The sequence below is a fragment of the Schistocerca cancellata genome, chromosome 1 (assembly GCF_023864275.1).
Source record: "Schistocerca cancellata isolate TAMUIC-IGC-003103 chromosome 1, iqSchCanc2.1, whole genome shotgun sequence".
Classification (NCBI taxonomy): Eukaryota; Metazoa; Arthropoda; class Insecta; order Orthoptera; family Acrididae; genus Schistocerca; species Schistocerca cancellata.
In genome coordinates this window covers 155,871,492-155,894,190 of record NC_064626.1, presented here as the reverse complement: position 1 = coordinate 155,894,190, position 22,699 = coordinate 155,871,492, and the positions used below count along the sequence as shown (strand labels likewise).

At 38.5% G+C, this 22,699-nt stretch overlaps 1 protein-coding gene across 1 annotated transcript in view; it reads left to right on the top strand.

Annotated features, from left to right (window-relative positions):
- The window catches only part of LOC126131609 (UBX domain-containing protein 11-like), a 153,794-nt gene that overhangs the window by 7,339 nt on the left and 123,756 nt on the right, over window positions 1-22,699 (top strand). Inside the window, exon 2 of the mRNA XM_049915177.1 lies at window positions 16,481-16,611. Within this exon, the coding sequence (XP_049771134.1) occupies window positions 16,482-16,611 (130 nt within the window). The 5' untranslated portion in view covers window position 16,481. The remainder of the gene's footprint in view (window positions 1-16,480; window positions 16,612-22,699) is intronic.

Here is a 22,699-nt window from a genome sequence, read left to right as displayed (position 1 = left end):
AATCTCCAATGCTGCAGTAGCTACAAAATAATTTTCAGTTATCTGCTCCACAAAAATTTGCCACAACTCTTATTTCTTGGAAGTGTAGCTAATGATTTGGCAGTACCCAAAGATGTTTCTAGAATGCAATTTTCACTCTACAGCGGAGTGTGCGCTGATATGAAACTTCCTGGCAGATTAAAACTGTGTGCCGGACTAAGACTCGAACTCAGGACCTTTGCCTTTCGCGGGCAAGTGCTCTACCAAATGAGCTACCCAAGCACGACTCACACCCCGTCCTCACAGCTTTAATTCCGCCAGTACCTCGTCTCCTGTTCAATCCCGTCTCCGGCCATCCTGATTTAGGATTTCCGTGATTTCCCTAAATCGCTTCAGGCAAATGCCGGGATGGTTCCTTTGAAAGGGCATGGCCGATTTCCTTCCCCATCCTTCCCTCACCTGAGCTTGCGCTCCATCTCCAATGGCCTCGTTGTCGACGGGACGTTAAACACTAATCTCCTCCTCCTCTCCTACCTTCCAAATTTTACAGAGGCTCTCCTGTGAACCTTGCAGAACTAGCACTCCTGAAAGAAGGGATATTGCAGAGATATGGCTTAGCCACAGCCTGGGGGTTGTTTCACTCTACAGTGGAGTGTGCGCTGATATGAAACTTCCTGGCAGATTAAAACTGTGTGCTGGACCGAGACTCGAATTCGGGACCTTTGCCTTTCGCGGGCAAGTGCTCTACCGACTGAGCTACCGAAGCACAACTCATGCCCTGTCATCACAGCTTTAATTCCGTCAGTACCTCGTCTCCTACCTTCCAAACTTTACAGAAGGAGACGAGGTACTGGCGGAATTAAAGCTGTGAGGACGGGGCGTGAGTCGTGCTTGGGTAGCTCAGTCGGTAGAGCACCTGCCCGCGAAAGGCAGAGGACCCGAGTTCGAGTCTTGGTCCGGCACACAGTTTTAATCTGCCAGGAAGTTTCAGTACCCAGATAAATTTCAAGAAATTCTGGTTGACGCAAACTTTCTCTTTCAGAATTACATTTTCATTGCATAAAACTACAACAAAACTGGCTCATGAAATTCTGACAGAAAACTGTAGCCCCAGTGCCTGATTCATCACTGCTTATATATAATTCTAACAATTATTGCTTACTTCATCCACTATTACAAAACATAAAATGCACGGATTACAATAAAAAACTTCCTGGCGTATACCACCTGGTCTCATTCAGTTACACGTTCATTTGGTCCTCTCACATTGCAGAGTAAAGTTTGACACGGCTTTAAGCTTTTAGTATTGAAATTCATAAAATATGTATGATAACAGCACTTCCTTATATCATGAATATAATTCACTCGAAAATGTTCCTAACATTTGTGTGTGTTTATTCCATGTTGTTGTTGTTGTTGTTGTGGTCTTCAGTCCAGACACTGGTTTGATGCAGCTCTCCATGCTACTCTATCCTGTGCAAGCTTCTTCATCTCCCAGTACCTACTGCAACCTACATCCTTCTGAATCTGTTTAGTGTATTCATCTCTTGGCCTCCCTCTATGATTTTTACCCTCCACACTGCCCTCCAATACTAAATTGGTGATCCCTTCATGCCTCAGAACATGTCCTACTAACTGATCCCTTCTTCTAGTCAAGTTCTGCCACAAACTTCTCTTCTCCCCAATCCTATTCAATACCTCCTCATTAGTTATATGATCTACCCATCTAATCTTCAGCATTCTTCTGTAACACCACATTTCGAAAGCTTCTATTCTCTTCTTGTCTACACTATTTATTGTCCATGTTTCACTTCCATACGTGGCTACACGCCATACAAATACTTTAAGAAAAGACTTCCTTTTCCTAATCTAATTCCCTCAGCATCACCTGACTTAATTCGACTACATTCCATTATCCTTGTTTTGCTTTTGTTGATGTTCATCTTATACCGTCCTTTCAAGACACTGTCCATTCCGTTCAACTGCTCTTCCAAGTCCCTTGCTGTCTCTGACAGAATTACAATGTCATCGGCGAACCTCAAAGTTTTTGAAACTTCCTGCAGATTAAAACTGTGTGCTGGACCGAGACTCGAACTTGGGACCTTTGCCTTTCATGAGCAAGTGCTCTACTCTATGGATCTTAATACCTACTCCGAACTTTTCTTTTGTTTCCTTCACTGCTTGTTCAATATACAGATTGAATAACATCGGGGAGAGGCTACAACTCTGTCTCACTCCCTTCCCAACCACTGCTTCCCTTTCATGTCCCTTGACTCTTATAACTGCCATCCGGTTTCTGTACTAATTGTAAATAGCCCTTTGCTCCCTGTATTTTATGCCTGCCACCTTCAGAATTTGAAAGAGAGTATTCCAGTCAACATTGTCAAAAGCTTTCTCTAAGTCTACAAATGCTAGAAATGTAGGTTTGCCTCTCCTTAATCTAGCTTCTAAGATAAGTCGTAGGGTCAGTATTGCCTCACGTGTTCCAATATTTGTATGGAATCCAAACTGATATTCCCCGAGGTCAGCTTCTACCAGTTTTTCCATTCGTCTGTAAAGAATTCACGTTAGTATTTTGCAGCTGTGACTTATTAAACTGATAGTTTGGTAATTTTCACATCTGTCAACACCTGCTTTCTTTGGGATTAGAATTATTATATTCTTCTTGAAGTCTGAGGGAATTTCGCCTGTCTCATACATCTTGCTCACCAAATGGTAGAGTTTTGTCAGGACTGGCTCTCCCAAGGCTGTCAGTAGTTCTAATGGAATGTTGTCTACTCCCGGGGCCTTGTTTCAGCTCAAGTCTTTCAGTGCTCTGTCAAACTCTTCACGCAGTATCGTATCTCCCATTTCATCTTCATCTACATCCTCTTCCATTTCCATAATATTGTCCTCAAGTACATCACCCTTGTATAGACCCTCTATATACTCCTTCCATCTTTCTGCTTTCCCTTCTTTGCTTAGAACTGTGTTTCCATCTGAGCTCTTGATATTCATACAAGTCGTTCTCCTCTCTCTAAAGGCCTCTTTAATTTTCCTGTAAGCAGTATCTATCTTATCCCTAGTGAGATAAGCCTCTACATCCTCACATTTGTCCTCTAGCCACCCCTGCTTAGCCATTTTGCACTGTCACTCTCATTTTTGAAACGTTTGTATTCCTTTTTGCTTGCTTCATTTACTTCATTTTTATATTTTCTCCTTTCATCAATTAAATTCAATATTTCCTCTGTTACCCAAGGATTTCTACTAACCCTCGTCTTTTTAACTACTTGATCCTCTGCTGCCTTGACTACTTCATCTCTCAAAGGTACCCATTCTTCTTCTGCTGCATTTATTTCCCCCATTCCTGTCAATTGTTCCCTTATGCTCTCCCTGAAACTCTGTACAACCTCTGGTTTAGTCAGTTTATCCAGGTCCCATCCCCTTAAATTCCCACCTTTATTCCATAAATACTAATAAAAAACTTGTTTCATTTCTTCTAAAAGGTATTCTGTAATTAGAAAATGAGAATTGTTTATGTTCAAGTATTGATTAGTAACAATCCAACCAGCACAGAAATATTTGTAAGCTTGCTAATGTCAAATCAAATTAATAACAGAATGTGAATCAGTATAATAAGTTGAGTTCTAATAGACCACATAAATGAAATACAATTGTCATGGAATGTATATAAGCCTGTAATTGTGGCAGCCTGACACCTGGGGTCAACACTTCATGTTACTTATCCTAATGATCATGTATTGGTATGTTTCATCCTTACTGAATAGTTTCTGGAAGTCATAGAGTTCATAAAAGTTCAAGAATTTTTAGAACCATTAGGAAGTTCAGTCAAAATCTTGTGGTTGACCAGCATTTGTAGAAGAAGAGCAAATTATGAACAATTAAGATGCTGAAAGACAGACAGTAAAAATTAACAACAGTGTTACTGAAGTAGTTGATGATTTCTTGTATATAAGGCAGCTGGGAATGAGAGTAAAAATTGCAAGTGTTAGAAACAAATAACTAGTGATAAAAAAAACTTACATTTCGTTTAGAGAAATGAATGCCACATTCAAAAGTAGTTTCACAGTATGTCTGAAGACATAAATAACTTCTAGAAAACATTTCACATACTTTCTAAAAAAAAGTGAACTAAACTCTGCCCAATAGGCTATGAAGGCACAATGGTACTGACCAGCCGCCATGTCATCCTCAGCCCATAGACATCACTGGATGCGGTTATGGAGGGGTATGTGGTCAGCACACAGCTCTCCCAAATGTATGTTTTTTACCAGACCATTCAAATATTTTCATATTAAGAAAATCTGTCCTCATTGTGCCATATTTTTAACTTATAAAAGGCAGTGACAGCTTTGCTCCCTTTGAATGCCCTAATTTTGTGGAATACACTATAAAAGGTGGGAGAGGATACCCTAACACAAATCAGCAGAGAATGAATTACTGAGAAAAAACCAGCAGATGTATCTCAAGGTATTGTACTGCATCTGCTTCTGTATTTAGCAATCCACCTAGAGTGTTGGTGGAAGACACTTCTGTTCCCGTGTTCCTCTCATGAATGGTACATAAGTGGAGTAAAGAGGAGAGCGGGGGAGAGGGCACCCTAATGCAAATCAATAGAGAATGAATTATTGAGAAAACACAAACAGATGTTCCTCAAGGTGTCGTACTGCATCTGTCCTGTATTCAGCAAACCATCCTACAGTGCTGGTGGAAGATACTTTTGGTACGACTCTCAGTTCACTTCATTCCCTGTTCCTTTCATGAAAGGTGTGTGAGAAGAATAACTGTTGGTAAACACCTGCATGAGCTCCAACATTCACATTGATCATTTCTCAAGATAAATGTGGGAAGAAATGATATACTGCCCATTTTTCTTGGAACATGCTCTTTGGGTGATTTAATAGTAAACCTTTCCATGATGCCCAATGCCTTGCTTTTTGCATCTACCAGTGGAGTAGGTTGAGCTCCTCTGTAACACTCTTGCACTTACTAAATGAGCCCATGGCTAAACACAAATTATTTGTTGGACATTCTCTATCTCTTCTATTAATCAGATCTGGTAAGGGTCCCAGACTGATGGGCAGTACTCAAGAATGAGTCTAGAATTGTTTTGTTGCTCACTTCTTTTGTGGATTAAGGACTTCTTTAAGATTATGTCATTAAGTATCAGCCTGAGGTTTGCTTTTCGTACTACTAGTATTATGTGGCCATTTCACTTTTAAGTTCATCCAGACAGTTACCTCTCAGTATTTTATGAATGTTCCTGTTTCCGTGTTTTATCATCGATACTGTAATCAAACAGTACTTGACCTAAGTGCCTTCTTATCCACAGTGTGTTACAATTATTTGTGTTCAGGGCTAACTGCTAGTTCATGCACAATAACTGATGCCTTGCAAGTCTTCATGCAAAAGACCCAAATTTAATAGATGCATAAAAAATATAAATTCATTTTCCACTTACAATGTTTGCAATGACACAATCAAGATCTACTGCATTTCTGGAATCATAATAAGGCACACTATTAAAATATATCTATACTTTGTAAAGAATCATATTTTTTTCTCTAATTCTTTATGTACCATAGATAATATTGGCATAAAAACAAAACAAGGAGAGATACACTCTTCAGTTGATTAATCTTCACTTGTTTGTCTCTATAAGGGATAGCGGGTGGGTGTATTACGAGTTCCGCCGAGTTAATATTGTTAAAAAATGTGTATTCCAACCATACATTAAAGAAGTGTTATAAAAAGTTATTAGGAAAGCAAAGTTTATTTGTACATTCACATTGTGTTCATCATTTCGCCAGCACTGAGAATCCTGTATCAAGATGATCGAAGCAAACAAGAAGATTTTGCATGAGCAGAGGAGGGGTGATCTGGAACAAGTATTGTCATACCAATCTCTATGCACAATATTGGTTACAGGAAAAGGATGTACATACATTTACGAATTTTAATCTAATAATCTATTGAATATCGAAGGTCTGATCTGAGTACAGAAGGTCAGGATCTGAGTACATTCCTATTTCTTTCAATTATTCTTTCAAAATTGCTTTTTTAATTATTTAAGGAGCAAATTTTAATCAGTTTCCATTATATATTATATTTTTATGCATGCCCCTCTATTCTCTCAAAAACTATTCAATGGCGACCGTTCAAAGGATGGTGTTGAGTGGAATACGAACAGACCTTTCAGTTGCTGAGATAAAAATGTTTTGACATAAATGGTCCATTTTATTGTTACAAGATCGTAATGAGGCCTTTGTTGCATTTGTTACATGTCTGTGAGATTGGGACGAATTAAAACTTGAAGAAGCAAATTAAAATTAAATTCTGCCAATAAGTGAGGTGCCCCGGGAATGCTGATTGTAGTGGCAAAGGTAGGAAGCTGCTTCACTGTATGCTTATATGGCTGCACTTGGCACTGTCTCTCTCACAGTAAATAATCTCTTTTCCATCCGATTAATATCCTGTACGGAAAGTGCATTTCTATAGGAAAGGCGAAAATTTGTGTAAAGTCAACATTAAAGTGCAAAATAATTCATTCAAATTCTGTAAGACTGTATCAGAGAATAATCAAGTTCATTAATGAAACTGCATAATTGAAAGGTACCAATACAAACAAAATTTCATTTTTGAAAATCTTTTTTTTTTTCATAATTTTGTTAAACACCATTCACAATGGAGTCAAAGAAAATGGCCATTGTTGAAAACTCATTCCAAAATGCAGTATGCCAAGATGTTGGAAATCCGAGCTTGACAACATTTGAAAGAAATGCTTCAACTCATGAATTGGCCGATGGCTACCAAAACAACCAGGTTGGCGTCCCACAATTAAAAATTAATGACACCTGTAATATAACTAATCATGATGTCACTTGTATGAAGCTCAGGTCTCATCGGGAAACATTTTTTCAAATAGTGAAACTGAAGCACACGACAGTGAAAACTCCTTTGATTATTTGCTCACAATATCATGAATGCAAGAACAGGAAACAGTTCACAAAAGCAATACAAATACTAGTGGGACACACAGTTTGCACTGGAAAATCAGGCATTTAACAATTTCAAGAATACTATTAGTCAACAGTTCAGTGAGGCGAGGAAAACTATACGCACTGAATTATCTGACGAATTATCTGGTAAGTTCACAGAGCTCAGTAAACAACTAAAATAAGAAATAATTACCAACATGTCCCACAATATAAATACATTAACGGAAAAATAACATCCATAGTCTATTAATAGCCTGAAGAACTTTCAGGTGAGTTACAAAACCTTAGTGAAGCATATTCTCAAATTCAGAAGACGCAATCTGAAGTGGATGTGGTGCTAAAAAATGAGACGAACACGGTCAGTGAACTGCAAGATGTATGAAAAAACATACCTACAGAAATACACAAGTTGAGTCTAAGAGTAGATCAGTTAATTTTAGAGTTAGAATTTGCCAAAAAACAGAGAGATAAGTTATGTGCAGATGTAAGGGAAATAATTGAAAAAACTGAAGCTGGGATGCTGGATAAGGGCAGCACCCTTGCTGAAAAGGTAGTGTCAGAATGCAAAATTTATGTACATGCTGTACAAAAGGCTCTAAAAGAGAAAGAAAGTCAATTTCTAGCTAAAATAGATTTGGGTTTAAAGGAAGCAGAGGAAAGGTTACAAGGCAGTGATGCTAAAACTACTGACATTCCAAACCAATGTATGACAGAAAATAAACCTATGCTTTTAGAGAAGTTAGATACCTTCACTGGTTACCCACAATACGGGGTTAGCCTGTCAAAGGAAAGTAGCGAAGGTTGCACAATGCCGACAGTTGCACCTGTCAAGCAAGTGCAGTTGCCATGCGCTACACCATGAGCAAGCATGAAAACGCCTGTCACTAACTGCAGCTTGTTTTATCAACATTACTTGCAGATGATGGATTACTTAGGCATCGTCAATTTCCGATATTTACTTCTTAATGGAAAATAACACACCCTGTGGTCTTTATCAAAGCATTCTGAATTTTTTTACCTCGTACCTGGACCGAAGTCCAGAAAATTATATTTGTTGTTGGATACACACAGGGTAACATTCTGCTATGGGCTACAGACACGGCTGAATGTTGCCACTATTATGAACAGTTTGAGAGAGCATTTCTGTATAAGTATTGGTCTAAGGCTGTACAAGAGAGGCTCAGACTGAAGTATTCAACCCAGCTCCATTCAGTAACAAGTACGGAAATTTAAAAAATATTCTAGTAAAACCAGATACTGAACGAACTCGGTATCTCAAGTAGATGTGCTGAAAATTTTAAAGAGCTGTCTTTTGGCCCATGTTAGGGAAAAGCTCATTACTATCCTAGAACATAACATTGAATACTTTCTATCTGTACTGGACTCAATAGATTTGACATACGAAGAGAGACCAGTGTAACCCAAACCTGTTAATATGCCTACAGCAACACAGAGATTTACGGACCAACAAGTAAACAACAGATTTGTAGTACAACACGGATGGCAACCGTACCCCACACAGGCCTATGGTAATGGTAATGGTAATCACAACGGCAATGGAGAAAGCCATAAAGACAAAGGTGGATATAAAAGAAATAGGCAAAGATTTAGCGAAAACAACTACAATGGGTGAGTAATGTATGGCCAGCCTGTACAATATGTACAGACACAAGCTACCGGCAATAATCAGCCAATCGCTTGCAAACACAAAACAATAACAGACTACCAGATAAATCACAGACAGCAGAATTCGGCCAACGAAGTAACACACATATGCTGAATAACATGCAGAGGCAAAGAGAATTCCAGTCGAGAGCCTCTCAGGACACTAATTGGCGTAATCAAACACCAATGGCCAACATAGTGGAAGTTACACCCAACCCAAAGATTGATGTCACTGCGATGCCGGGAAACTTGAACTGGTCATGGTAGGCTGCCATTCCGTGACCTTGGAGGGGCGAGGGGGGCATGAGCTTCATCAACACTAGTTTTATCAGATACGATCCAGGTAGGTATACCCTCTAATGACTAACTGCACCAACGCCAATTAAAAAGCAAGATAACCGAGGGTCCCATGGTCATGGTTAAACTTAATCATGATTAAGTTGTCTCTGCGGTGCACCAACGTTAAACGCTGATTACCAAAACACGGTTAGCTAATCGGGAGTTTGACCGCAGTTAACTCACGTGTTACAAAGGAAAGTGCGCATATACATGCAAAGATAATGATGTTCGCTGTCTGCCTGTGGCAAGGGTGTTGTAACTGCATTGGTCTGTGATATTTACGTGTGCTTTTCATATTGTTGGCGTAACGTGAGCGTTGTTACTTCTCTATGGAGAACAAGAAAAGGACACCAAATTTTTCGAAATTCGAAGTAGATGTACTTTGGAGTTGGTTGCCTCCAATTCAAGTATATTAGAGTGTAGAAAAACGGATGGTTGCACAATTAGGGAAAAACTGGATGCATGGGAAAATATAGCAACACAATTTAATTCAACTCCAGATAAGATTAAATTTTATTTGAATCATAAATGAAACATCTGTTATTAATGTAAATTAAAACACTGCTTTTCATGGTGCTTAGATTAATATTGAATAACAATTCAAGATACACACAATAAAAATGATATCAGCTACTACAAAATATATCCATTTCAGGTGTAACAAAAAGAAGGCCTGAAAGGCTTAAAACATGTTACAAGAATCTGAAGAGGAGGTTGCGGAAGGATTTGGCTGAAGAGAAGGTTCAAGTCTATAAAACAGGAGGAGGGAAAGCAGTACCAGTACCTAAAAAGAGTCCACACAAGGCAAAAATACTGGAAATAGTTGGCTCATTATTGAAGTCACTGGAAAATACCTTTGTTCGGATGCACAGTACAGTGTAATAATGGATCTAAATGTAGATGTAGTTGATGATGCAGCAGTTGGCGATGCCAGCAGTACCACAAACAGTAATGGAACTGCAATTGCTGCTGAAGCTGGCAAAATCCTGATCCCAGAACAGGTTGTTAAGGAGAATGTTCAACAACCCTTCTCCAAACCTTCAAGTGCAGGAACACAAGAAACATGTAATCGGAGAGGGATGCCACCGAGACCTAAACCAACTTCCTCCACTGCACTGGACAGTGTGATGCAGAAGAGGGGGGAAGTACTCCAGCAGCAACTGGAAATGATGAAGAGAGAACATATGAAAGAAATGAGAATAAAAAATCTCAAAATTATGGCACTAAAAGAAAAATTAAAATATTGGAAGCGGAAGAATTCTAATGAATGTAATGTAAATGTTTAAAAAACATTTTGTTATTTGTGCACTATAATAATTTCAAATAAAAATAATTACATATTTTACATGTATTAAGTAATAGTATACCTTATTGAAAATGTTCATCAATTATAGTGTGATGAACTGCTTGTCCTGGTAATGTGTCATCACAATACATTTGTTGACCAGGAGGCATTGGCTCATTATTGTCGATTTCTGGGCCCCTCTCGCTACATAATAGCCTCAGCAGCCACATAATTTCTGTATCTTCTGGTGGCTCTTCCTTGCTTTTGCTCCTTGCAATATTATGCAAGACAGCCGTACTCACAGTAATTGCCATTGTCTTTTGTGGATTACACCTCATTCTCATAGATAAAATGGGGAATCTCCTCCTCCACAAACCAAATTATCTCACTACAGTGTTCCTTGTTGTAATGTGAGACCTATTATATCGGTGCTCTGACACACTCTGTGGATTTGAAAGTGGTATCAATAAGTGAGGTCTGCATGCATAGCCACTATCTCCTAGTAAGTGACCAACTGGTATTTCACCATCTTCAAACTGTGCTCTTCGAGCGCAATTACGAAATATTGTATTATCTTGCACAGAGCCTGGTCACCGAGCCACAATGTCTCATATTATTAAATTGTGGTTGCTGATTGTTTGACAATTAAAGGAGAAAAGTTTGCATTCTGTCCCCCAGGTTACTGAATCCTTATGTGACTGCAATCCACTGTACCAATGACTAGGAAATCCAGTCAATGTGTTGAAACCATCCATCACAGAGCGTACTTCCACTCGAGAAGGAAACTTTATGTATTGACGAGACATTGTTGCTATGATTCCCGACACTTCACTTATAATTCTTTGTGCCGTTGTAGAATGTACATTAACACTGTCATCAATCGCTATATTAAATGCTCCAGTTGCATATGCCCTTAATGTCATCAGAAGTCCGTTCATGGACAGCCGTGTACCGCAAGTCTCTAGAGGAACAGAAGGTTCCAAATGATTGGAAAAGAGCACAGGTAGTCCCAGTCTTCAAGAAGGGTCGTCGAGCAGATGCGCAAAACTATAGACCTATCTCTCTGACGTCGATCTGTTGTAGAATTTTAGAACATGTCTTTTGCTCGAGTATCATGTCGTTTTTGGAAACTCAGAATCTACTATGTAGGAATCAACATGGATTCCGGAAACAGCGATCGTGTGAAACCCAACTCGCATTATTTGTTCATGAAACCCAGAAAATATTAGATACAGGCTCCCAGGTAGATGCCATTTTCCTTGACTTCCGGAAGGCGTTCGATACAGTTCCGCACTGTCGTCTGATAAACAAAGTAAGAGCCTACGGAATATCAGACCAGCTGTGTGGCTGGATTGAAGAGTTTTTAGCAAACAGAACACAGCATGTTGTTCTCAATGGAGAGACATCTACAGACGTTAAAGTAACCTCTGGCGTGCCACAGGGGAGTGTTATGGGACCATTGCTTTTCACAATATATATAAATGACCTAGTAGATAGTGTCGGAAGTTCCATGCGGCTTTTCGCGGATGATGCTGTAGTATACAGAGAAGTTGCAGCATTAGAAAATTGTAGCGAAATGCAGGAAGATCTGCAGCGGATAGGCACTTGGTGCAGGGAGTGGCAACTGACCCTTAACATAGACAAATGTAATGTATTGCGAATACATAGAAAGAAGGATCCTTTATTGTATGATTATATGATAGCGGAACAAACACTGGTAGCAGTTACTTCTGTAAAATATCTGGGAGTATGCGTGCGGAACGATTTGAAGTGGAATGATCATATAAAATTAATTGTTGGTAAGGCGGGTACCAGGTTGAGATTCATTGGGAGAGTCCTTAGAAAATGTAGTCCATCAACAAAGGAGGTGGCTTACAAAACACTCGTTCGACCTATACTTGAGTATTGCTCATCAGTGTGGGATCCGTACCAGATCGGGTTGACGGAGGAGATAGAGAAGATCCAAAGAAGAGCGGCGCGTTTCGTCACAGGGTTATTTGGTAACCGTGATAGCGTTACGGAGATGTTTAACAAACTCAAGTGGCAGACTCTGCAAGAGAGGCGCTCTGCATCGCGGTGTAGCTTGCTCGCCAGGTTTCGAGAGGGTGCGTTTCTGGATGAGGTATCGAATATATTGCTTCCCCCTACTTATACCTCCCGAGGAGATCACGAATGTAAAATTAGAGAGATTAGAGCGCGCACAGAGGCTTTCAGACAGTCGTTCTTCCCGCGAACCATACGCGACTGGAACAGGAAAGGGAGATAATGACAGTGGCACGTAAAGTGCCCTCCGCCACACACCGTTGGGTGGCTTGCGGAGTATAAATGTAGATGTAGATGTAGATGTAGACCTTATTATTTCGGTAAGTTGGAAATTCTAACCTATCGTGGATTTCATCAAATAACCACCACACTGTTTCTTTTGAAAGACGAACCCTCTCTTCAAATTTTCAGTCACCATAATCTTCCAAAGTATTTCCCCTTTCCACAAGTACACCAACACGGATGCAACGATTTATATGTTGACGATATAGCATTTCGTCTTCTATGCCATCTAAAATGTCACAACGCACTGCCACGTTACGTGTTTACAATAAGTTAACCGCGATCAAATCAAGATAATCGACCCTTTGAGCTCGGTTAACTTTAATCGCGATCAAATCCCTCAACTAACTTTAATCGAGGTTGGTGCAGCTGAATATCAAGTTAATCAGGGTTAAATGCTGACTTGACTGCGGTTAACCTTTAATCACCATTGGCGCAGTTGGCCCTAAGTTGTATATATGTATAATAATATCAGATTTATGATACTGGAAAATCACATTCCTGAATTTATGTTGTTAATTGATACGGAACATTTTTTTTGTGTTTTTTCTTGTATGTCAGATGTGTAAATGATAAGGGGAGGGGATGTAACAAGGAAGAATTTTATGTGTCTAGTTACAATGATACTTTAAACCAATGCTTTGCCTTGTGTGTAGCTGAGTCATAAATGAATAAACGAAGTTGTGAAATGCACGGTAGCACGCAGTCCAATACAAAACTCGCTACGACGTTAGTGATAAGCGACACAGCCCATGCGCATTCGGGAGAAAGTTAGTCAACAAACACCAAGCGCCTGTGTGCCAGACAGACACAGCTGAAAGTGTTGGAGCACCAAAAACAAACAAACCCTATGAACTACAGCCTATACTAGCGTTTTTAAAGTCTATTGCATAAAAAGAGACATAGGAAATTAAGGGAGAGTCTGTACTACAACTACGACTATCTATAGAATTCACACAAACAAAGATAAACTAAGAGATTATATACATGGAAAGGGATCCTAAACTATGAGATGTTCACTGAAATTATGCAACTATGTACATTATGTCTATATATTTACAAATTTAAGTATTTAAAGTACACACATAAATTATAATTGAGGGACCAGAAAACTCTTGCTGCAGGTAAACAAGCAAGTCCAATATAAGTGGCAAACTGAATAAGAGGTCGCACCACGATTATAATACACTTTATCTTTCAGATTTATAAGGTAAGTAGAGATGCACGCATGACATTAAATGAGTTTGTGATGGCACAACTGCACACTCAAGTACATGAATACATGGTTGAATATATGAAAGGGATATTAGTGAACATCGAGCCAACTTATCTATGAAGATCTAGTTTTAAGTTAGTATTAAGTTTTTTTCTTCCGGGGAATGATGCATCGACATGTCCTAAAGTTAAGGAAGATAAATGCTTGTTGAGTGTTAGGTACCATATAAACATGAGAAAGGACTGCACCACAAGTAAATATCATTGTAAGTTTATGATATATATGAATATGATAGCGTGAAATTATATGTAGAAGAATACAGTTGCAGTACGTTGCACATCACAATGCTGAACTAAGGTGGAGCACTACCAAATAATCAAGGGGCCAAAACCTAACTACTGTGAGCGTCGACTACCCATGAAAGCGTCAAACACCAGATTTACATTGAAATTTTTATACACATTTGCTACTTATATAAACACTATTTTATGCTCATTGTACATAACATATAGTATTGATAATACAACTCTGTATACCTCTGCATATGAAATGGTTATCCTTAACACGATGAACATAACAAGTAAATATTGAGCTGCACTTTAAACACTGAATAAGTATTCGATACGATTGGTATTGTCAGGTTTGTGTTGTGTTTATAAACAACAAACTGTTTTGTTCCTAGGATCACAATTAAGTCTAGTAGCAAGATTTAACTGAGCATGTAAAAGCCTTTCCATGAAATTTCCTCAACCCTGTAGCATGTAGATCCATCCTGGAGACTGCTAGAGAGGCGAGGCCATGCGTAGTTATTTGAGCAATGTGTAGAGTCTGTTGTAGCTACCATTGTTTATTTCTTTAATTGTTTGAAATTGATAAGTATTGCTGCGACAATAAGTCATTGTAAATTGAAAAAATGTATGTTAATTTTGCCGTAAAGAAATGAAAAAAGAATCTATTATTGTATGAATTGTTATGTAAAGAATGTAAAACTAAACAAGAGTAAAGTGTGTACTCATATAATTGAAACTGAACAATGTAATGAAACCATAATGTAACAAAATGTACTGAAATAAAATGACAATCAGACTATAATGTATATAAGCAACAATAATGGCATGTCAGCAGATGAATAGGATAAGTTTATTTTTGTAGTTGTATTTTTTTTATTTTTGTAGAATGTGGAAAGGACACTATAGATGTGTACTGGAGTGGTATGAAAGATGCTAAAAAATGAAGTGCAAAAACATACAAAACCTGCCTGCAAAGTGTTAAGTGTGTGTGTGTGAGAGATATGTGGGTGTGTGTCTAATGAACTAAAAAATGACAATACTTCATGCAACATGAATTTTCTGTACTCAACAACGTTGTAAAAACATGAATTTTATGTGCTTGATAACGTGTTAAAAGCAGCAAGAAACTTACCTTGTCGGCAGATGTCGGATGTACGACTGGTGTCCCCGCTGAATAAGTGCGAGATCGCTGATATGGAAACATTTCACATATGGAAGATTTCACAAAGGATCACACCGCTGAACACGAGCTTCATGAATTTGTGCAGTGAAGGCTATGTGAACACACGACATGGGCACTCTGACTTTGTATTAAACATGTGCAAGTGAGCTGGGATGGTAACTGATGTCAAGCTGCGCACACATGCTTCGCAAGCTAAACACTATGCAGATACTGACTGACAATGGTGGTTACAGCAAGCACTTTGTTATGACAGAAAACTTATGTATGTAAGGGAGGTGACATGCCTATATAAATTGACAACCATATTGGATAACTACAATGGCTGAAAACTAAAGGCTATGCCCCTACCAGCCAGAGTTATCAACCCGTAAAAAGAGAAATAAGCTCAGACACTGCGCACCTCCGTATGACGTCAGTACACAGTGGGGGGCAATTGTAAAGAATCATATTTTTTTTTCTTTATATGTATAAAATAATAAGAATGTTGTACCACGGATAATATTGGCATTAAACAAAACAAGGAGAGATGTGCTCTTCGGTTGATTAATCTTCACTTGTTTGTCTCTATAAGAGATAGCTGGCGGATGAATTACAAGTTCCACCAAGTTAATATTGTTAAAAAATGTGTGTTCCAACCGTACATTAAAGGAGTGTTATAAAAAGTTATCAGGAAAGCAAAGTTTATTCGTACATTCACATTCTGTTCATCATTGCGCTCGCACCGAGAATCCTGCATCAGGATGATCGAAGCAAACAAGAAGATTTTGCGTAAGCAGAGGAGGGCCGATCCAGAACCAGTATTGTCATACAAATCTCCAAATCTCTATAGCGGTTAAAGGAAAAGGATGTATGTAAATTTACAAATGTTAATCTAATAATGTATTGAATATTGAAGATCTGTTGATATTAATACCAGCTAAATTCACTCAGGATCTGAGTACTTTCCAATTTCTTTCAATTATTCTTCCAAAATTTCTTTTTTAATTATTTAAGCAGCAAATTTTAATCAGTCCCTCCCCCTCCCCCTATTCTCTCTCACAGCAACTATTCAACTTCATTTGTTGTCTGCAGCAAAACTAGTCTCTGGTTTTGCTGTTTTGCCTTTTGTAAAAATGCTATCTCACTTTTGTGAAAATGTATCTGTGTTATATTTGGTTTCATTGTATATGTTGTCTTTACATTTTCAAATCTGTGATGAAGTATGTTTCAGATGAGTGAAATGAGGGGAAGTTGCAGTCATCACAAAGTGGCAGTCGGGAATTCTCGTTCAGATGCCTATTGCAACATCACTCATTTGTACAACAATCCAGGATTATTATCAGACATACCAGGTGAGTAACATGATGATGGTGAATATAAAGTAGTACCTGTTTGCAGCTTGTCTCAGCTGTTGTCAGCTCAGATTGTGTAAGATTATGTTGCACTTACGTTAAATACTAAAGTAAATGCTGAATGTGTGATGTAGGAGTACGATTATAGCAAGCATGATTGTTCCATCAGAATACCCCTTTTGTTGCATGAATTGCATGAATATCAAAAACAAGTTTTGTCTGTCTACATCAGAACTAGAAACTCAGTTTTTGGATATTTAATGTGATAATGTCTTAATTTTTCCGGATTCAGCAGGTTACTTGTTTGTACTGTAATTTAAAATTATGGTTTACGCATGTGATGAAACATTTTATTATTTTATATGCATGATATTGATGAGTTAGATGAAAGGCCCAGAAAACTTTCCCAAAATAAAAAATGAACTACTTTACATCTGCTGTAGTGACTTCCAATTTTCTGTTTGCAATATAACAAATACATTAGATTAAGAATTTAAGACATTTGATTAAAACATGTTTCATTTTATACTTGCATAATAAATGCACTAATTTTTATATAGTTATTTATTTACCATTATATTTTTATACTTTCAGGAGAAATATTGAATTTAATTGATGAAAGGAGAAAATATAAAAATGCAGTAAATGAAGCAGGCAAAAAAGAATACAAATGTCTCAAAAATGAGATCGACAGGAAGTGCAAAACAGCTAAGCAGGGATGGCTAGAGGACAAATGTAAGGATGTAGAGGCTTATCTCACTAGGGGTAAGATAGATACTGCCTACAGGAAAATTAAAGAAACCTTTGGAGAAAGGAGAACCACTTGTACGAATATCAAGAGCTCAGGTGGAAATCCAGTTCTAAGCAAAGAAGGGAAAGCAGAAAGGTGGAAGGAGTATATAGAGGGTCTATACAAGGGTGATGTACTTGAGGACAATATTATGGAAAAGGAAGAGGATGTAGATGAAGATGAAATGGGAGATATGATACTGCGTGAAGAGTTCGACAGAACACTGAAAGACCTGAGTCGAAACAAGACCCCCGGAGTAGACAACATTCCATTAGAACTACTGACAGCCTTGGGAGAGCCAGTCCTGACAGAACTCTACCATCTAGTGAGCAAAATGTATGAGACAGGTGAAATACCCTCAGACTTCAAGAAGAATATAATAATTCCAATTCCAAAGAAAGCAGGCATTGACAGATGTGAAAATTACCGAACTATCAGTTTAATAAGTCACGGCTGCAAAATACTAACGTGAATTCTTTACAGAGGAATGGAAAAACTGGTAGAGGCCGACCTCGGGGAAGATCAGTTTGGATTCCGTAGAAATATTGGAACACGTGAGGCAATACTTACTCTACGACTTATTTTAGAAGCTAGATTAAGAAAAGGCAAACCTACATTCCTAGCATTTGTAGACTTAGAGAAAGCTTTTGACAATGTTGACTGGAATACTCTCTTTCAAATCCTGAAGGTGGCAGGTGTAAAATACAAGGAGCGAAAGGCTATTTACAATTTGTACAGAAACCAAATGGCAGTTATAAGAGTCGAGGGACATGAAAGGGAAGCAGTGGTTGGGAAGGGAGTGAGACAGGGTTGTAGCCTCTCCCCGCTGTTGTTCAATCTGTATATTGAGCAAGAAACAAAAGAAAAATTCAGAGTAGGTATTAAAATCCATGGAGAAGAAATAAAAACTTTGATGTTCGCCGATAACATTGTAATTCTGTCAGAGACAGCAAAGGACTTGGAAGAGCAGTTGAACGGGATGGATGGTGTCTTGAAGGGAGGATAGAAGATGAACATCAAGAAAAGCAAAACGAGGATCATGGAATGTAGTCGAATTAAGTTGGGTGATCAGGTGATGTTGAGGGTATTAGATTAGGAAATGAGACACTTAAAGTAGTAAAGGAGTTTTGCTATTTGAGGAGCAAAATAACTGATGATGGTCGAAGTAGAGAGGATATAAAATGGAGACTGGCAATGGGAAGGAAAGCGTTTCTGAAGAAGAGAAATTTGTTAACATTGAGTATTGATTTAAGTGTTTGGAAGTCGTTTCTGAAAGTATTTGTATGGAGTGTAGCCATGTATGGAAGTGAAACATGGACAATAAATAGTGTAGACAAGAAGAGAATAGAAGCTTTCGAAATGTGGTGCTACAGAAGAATGTTGAAGATTAGATGGGTAGATCACATAACTAATGAGGAGGTGGTGAACAGGATTGGGGAGAAGTTTGTGGCACAATTTGACTAGAAGAAGGGATCGGTCAGTAGGACATGTTCTGAGGCATCAAGGGATCACCAATTTAGTATTGGAGGGCAGCGTGGAGGGTAAAAATCGTAAAGGGAGACCAAGAGATGAATACACCAAGCAGATTCAGAAGGATGAAGGTTGCAGTAGGTACTGGGAGATGAAGAAGCTTGCACAGGATAGATTAGCATGGAGAGCTGCATCAAACCACTCTCAGGACTGAAGACCACAACAACAACTTTCAGAAAAATTGTTGCATCCCATCACAATTGCCGGTTAAAAGGTTTGGGCATTCAAATGGAAGTAGAGTAACACTATGAACTAACTAAAAGAGTGCTATTATAAGAAGTTAGTTGAAATATGAACCAATAGAACTAGTCATTATAACTGTAATGGAAATTTATGTATTGAAAAATGTGTATAATAAGGGGAAGGTAATCACTTACCTATAGAGGACTGATGAGTGGTGCACAGAAACAAGTAATAGAAATAGTTAACACTAGCTTTTGAGCTCTTGTTATTTTTCATGTCTGGGTGGTTGTTTATGCATGTATTCTTACTAGAAAAAGAGTAAGGCTGTTTGCACATAGAATGACAGAAAAGGAACGCAACAGGCAGCAATCTACATTGGCAGCTGGTTGTTGACTGGTTGGCAGCACAGTAATGGACATGGTGCAGCTCTGAAATGTGTGTGTGTGTGTGTGTGTGTGTGTGTGTGTGTGTGTGTGTGTGTATGTGTGTGTTTTGATAGAGGGAATATTGTTTGTCACACCTGAGCATCTTTTGGTTTCACTTGGTATGTCAAGAACAGATTCAAATGCAGAGGAAGATGTGGTTCTGTATATAATAATAAAACAGAGAAAATACTGGATTCATCCTTACAGCCAAAGAAATGTAGACCACATGCTGTATTAGTAGCCAAGGAGCTGTAACAGACAAAACAACTAAACAGTACTATAGTGATTTGGCACAGTTGATTTGCACCCTAACATACTGTAATATTTGTTTTGAAAACCCACTTATCTTGAGATTTACATACGTGCAGATATGGTGATGGTGGTTTGTGCTTGTTAAATCACTTGTATCTGAACACCATTGTATTTACATGTATCAGAGATTTGTGGCTTGTCCATGTTCATTTTCACTTGACAGTGTAATTTTATGTTACAAATTTTTGTACATTTTCTTCCACTGATGTACCGGTCATTTTATTTTAAACAGTAGATGTACAGTGCACTATGCATATGATATGAATTTTTTCTCACTTCACATCTGCTTTCTCTAACAGATCTCTCCTTCAGTAGCCTGGGTACTCATGGTTGTATAAAATGGGAATTCTATCAACTTTCTGTATAAAACTAATGTTCATAACCAGCTTGTTCATCATCAAATTAAACCTATACAGAGCTGTGTTTGGGGACATGATGTAACTCAGACAACCTGGCAACACAAGTGCCAAATCATCTACAACAGGTTGGCAGTGCATTGCAAGTGATTTATTGGTAAGTCACTGTGGAGTCGTTCCATTTGTGTAGCCGTACGCAACTACGCAGGAAGTTATTCACTGTCATCTCAGTACCAACACAGGGTCAGAAAGGAGTTGCTTTTGAGACGCCCTGTATGTGGGGAGCCTAAGAGCCCGAAAACTAGTGTTAACTGTTTTCTATTATGTATTTCTATGCATCATGCACCATTCCTCCATAGGTATATGGTTACCTTTTCTTTATTTTATGTAGTCATTATAACAGTTGGTACTGATATTTTGGCAATGCGAAACTGGTCATAAATGAGGGTCAATAGTCTAAGTAAATTAGAATTATATTAATACCTTCAGCTGCTGAGGGGCGTTGATATATATCAGCGGGGACAGGTGAAAATGTGTGCCCTGACCGGGACTTGAACCCGGGATCTCCTGCTTACAAGGTAAGACTGTGGATCTCACGGGAGGTGTGCACGAGATAGTCCCTGCAATCGCACTATCCTCTGTGCCCTCAGTGGCTCAGATGGATAGAGCGTCTGCCATGTAAGCCGGAGATCCCAGGTTCGTGTCCTGGACGGGGCACACATTTTCACCTGTCCCCGTTGATATATATCAACGCTTGTCAGCACCTGAAGGTATTAATTTAATTCTAATTTTGTTCTAGACAGCTGCAGGTCATCAATGTTGTCTGTTCTTTCGGACATGTGCAAAAGACAGACACCATATCCATATAAGTATATAATCTAAGTAGTCTGGTATGTACTAGTGTAGCTGTATCAAGGAGAAACATTACAGAGTGTCACGTACGGTAACGTATTTTGCTTCAGGACATTAAGAAAAATCAATATGACTGTAGATCAGATATCGCCAAAGTGCATTTAGTCCCTTCAACCAAAACATCAGACATGTCATTAATAAAAAAGAAATTCTCATTTCCTTATGGGAAATAAAAGGATAGATGGAATGCCAGAAAATTTGTTGTGCATATGGGAACATCACAAGGAAAACCTGAAATTGAACGGATTAATTTTGGTGGATAAAAATAAATACTGTACTATGGTAGAATCAATAAAAAAAGGGGAAAGTGGCTGCGTAATACACAACTTGGTACTACGGTAGAGTGTCGATTGTCAGAACATTGGTCAACTAGATGACGTGTTAACCAGACTGTTACTCGTGCACCTTCCCCATTGTCAACAATAGTAATAGTTTACGCTCTGTTGCGCTCTTTTGTGTCAACTTTGCTGTATAAACTTAACTTGTGATATAAATACATGAATGTAAATGTGTTTTCATTTCTATGAGAGATAAATATGAAGGTAATGAAGGTTAATGTAAGGCGAATCTGCAACAAAGTAATGTAATCAGTAGAAGGTTTGTAAGTTGACAATTATGGATATAAAAAATAAAATAAAATAAAATAAAAAGATTAGCACTACAAATTTTATACCTAAGCCTGATCTCACTGATTGATCAAGGCATAAAACTATGAAGATCTTGACAAACATGGATTTAGATTATGCTGTTTAAAAGTGGTAAAAAAAGATCACAAGAGGGACCTTTCTCTAGTCACATTCTGTATGAAAAGGTAATTCAATGTAATGAAAATCTTGGAGGGCTGCCTAATCTTAAAGCAAGCACAGACTAGTTAAAATGCTTTAAGTCAAGACATGGCACTTGTGAGCATCAAGTACAAGGAGAAAAACTGTCTGCTGTTTCTTTCAGCATCAAACTAAGGGCTGTAGTAGGGGAAGAAGATTGTGTCTGCAGCCCGTGGTCTTGCGGTAGCATTCTCTCTTCCTGCGCACGGGGTCCCGGGTTCGATTCCCGGTGGGATCAGGGATTTTCTCTGCCTCATGATGACTGGGTGTTGTGTGTTCATCATCATTTCATCATCATTGACTCGCAAGTCGCTGAAGTGGCGTCAACTAAAAAGGACTTGCAATATGGCAGCCGAACTTCTCTGCATGGGGCCTCCCAGCCAACACTGCCATACAATCATTTCATTGTGCTCTGAAAAACATTTACAAATCTGACAAGACTGGGCTCAATTGGAAAGCTTTGCCAAGAAAAACTCTTGCTTCATGTCATGAATTAGCAGCATCTGATCATAAAATAAGCAAGGATCTTACTACTGCTTTATCTTGCGCTGATGCTACTAGTAACCACTGATTGCCAGTGCTTGCCATTGTTGAAAGTCGTTTCAAAAAGTAAATATGTCTGTGATGCCTACTGTTTACACCTCACAAAAGAGCACACGGGGGGATTGTCAAATTTTCATTGTAAAAGCTCATCAACTAAAGATTGGCAAAAGGGAGAAAACATTACTGCTCTTCACAATGTACCAACTCATCCAT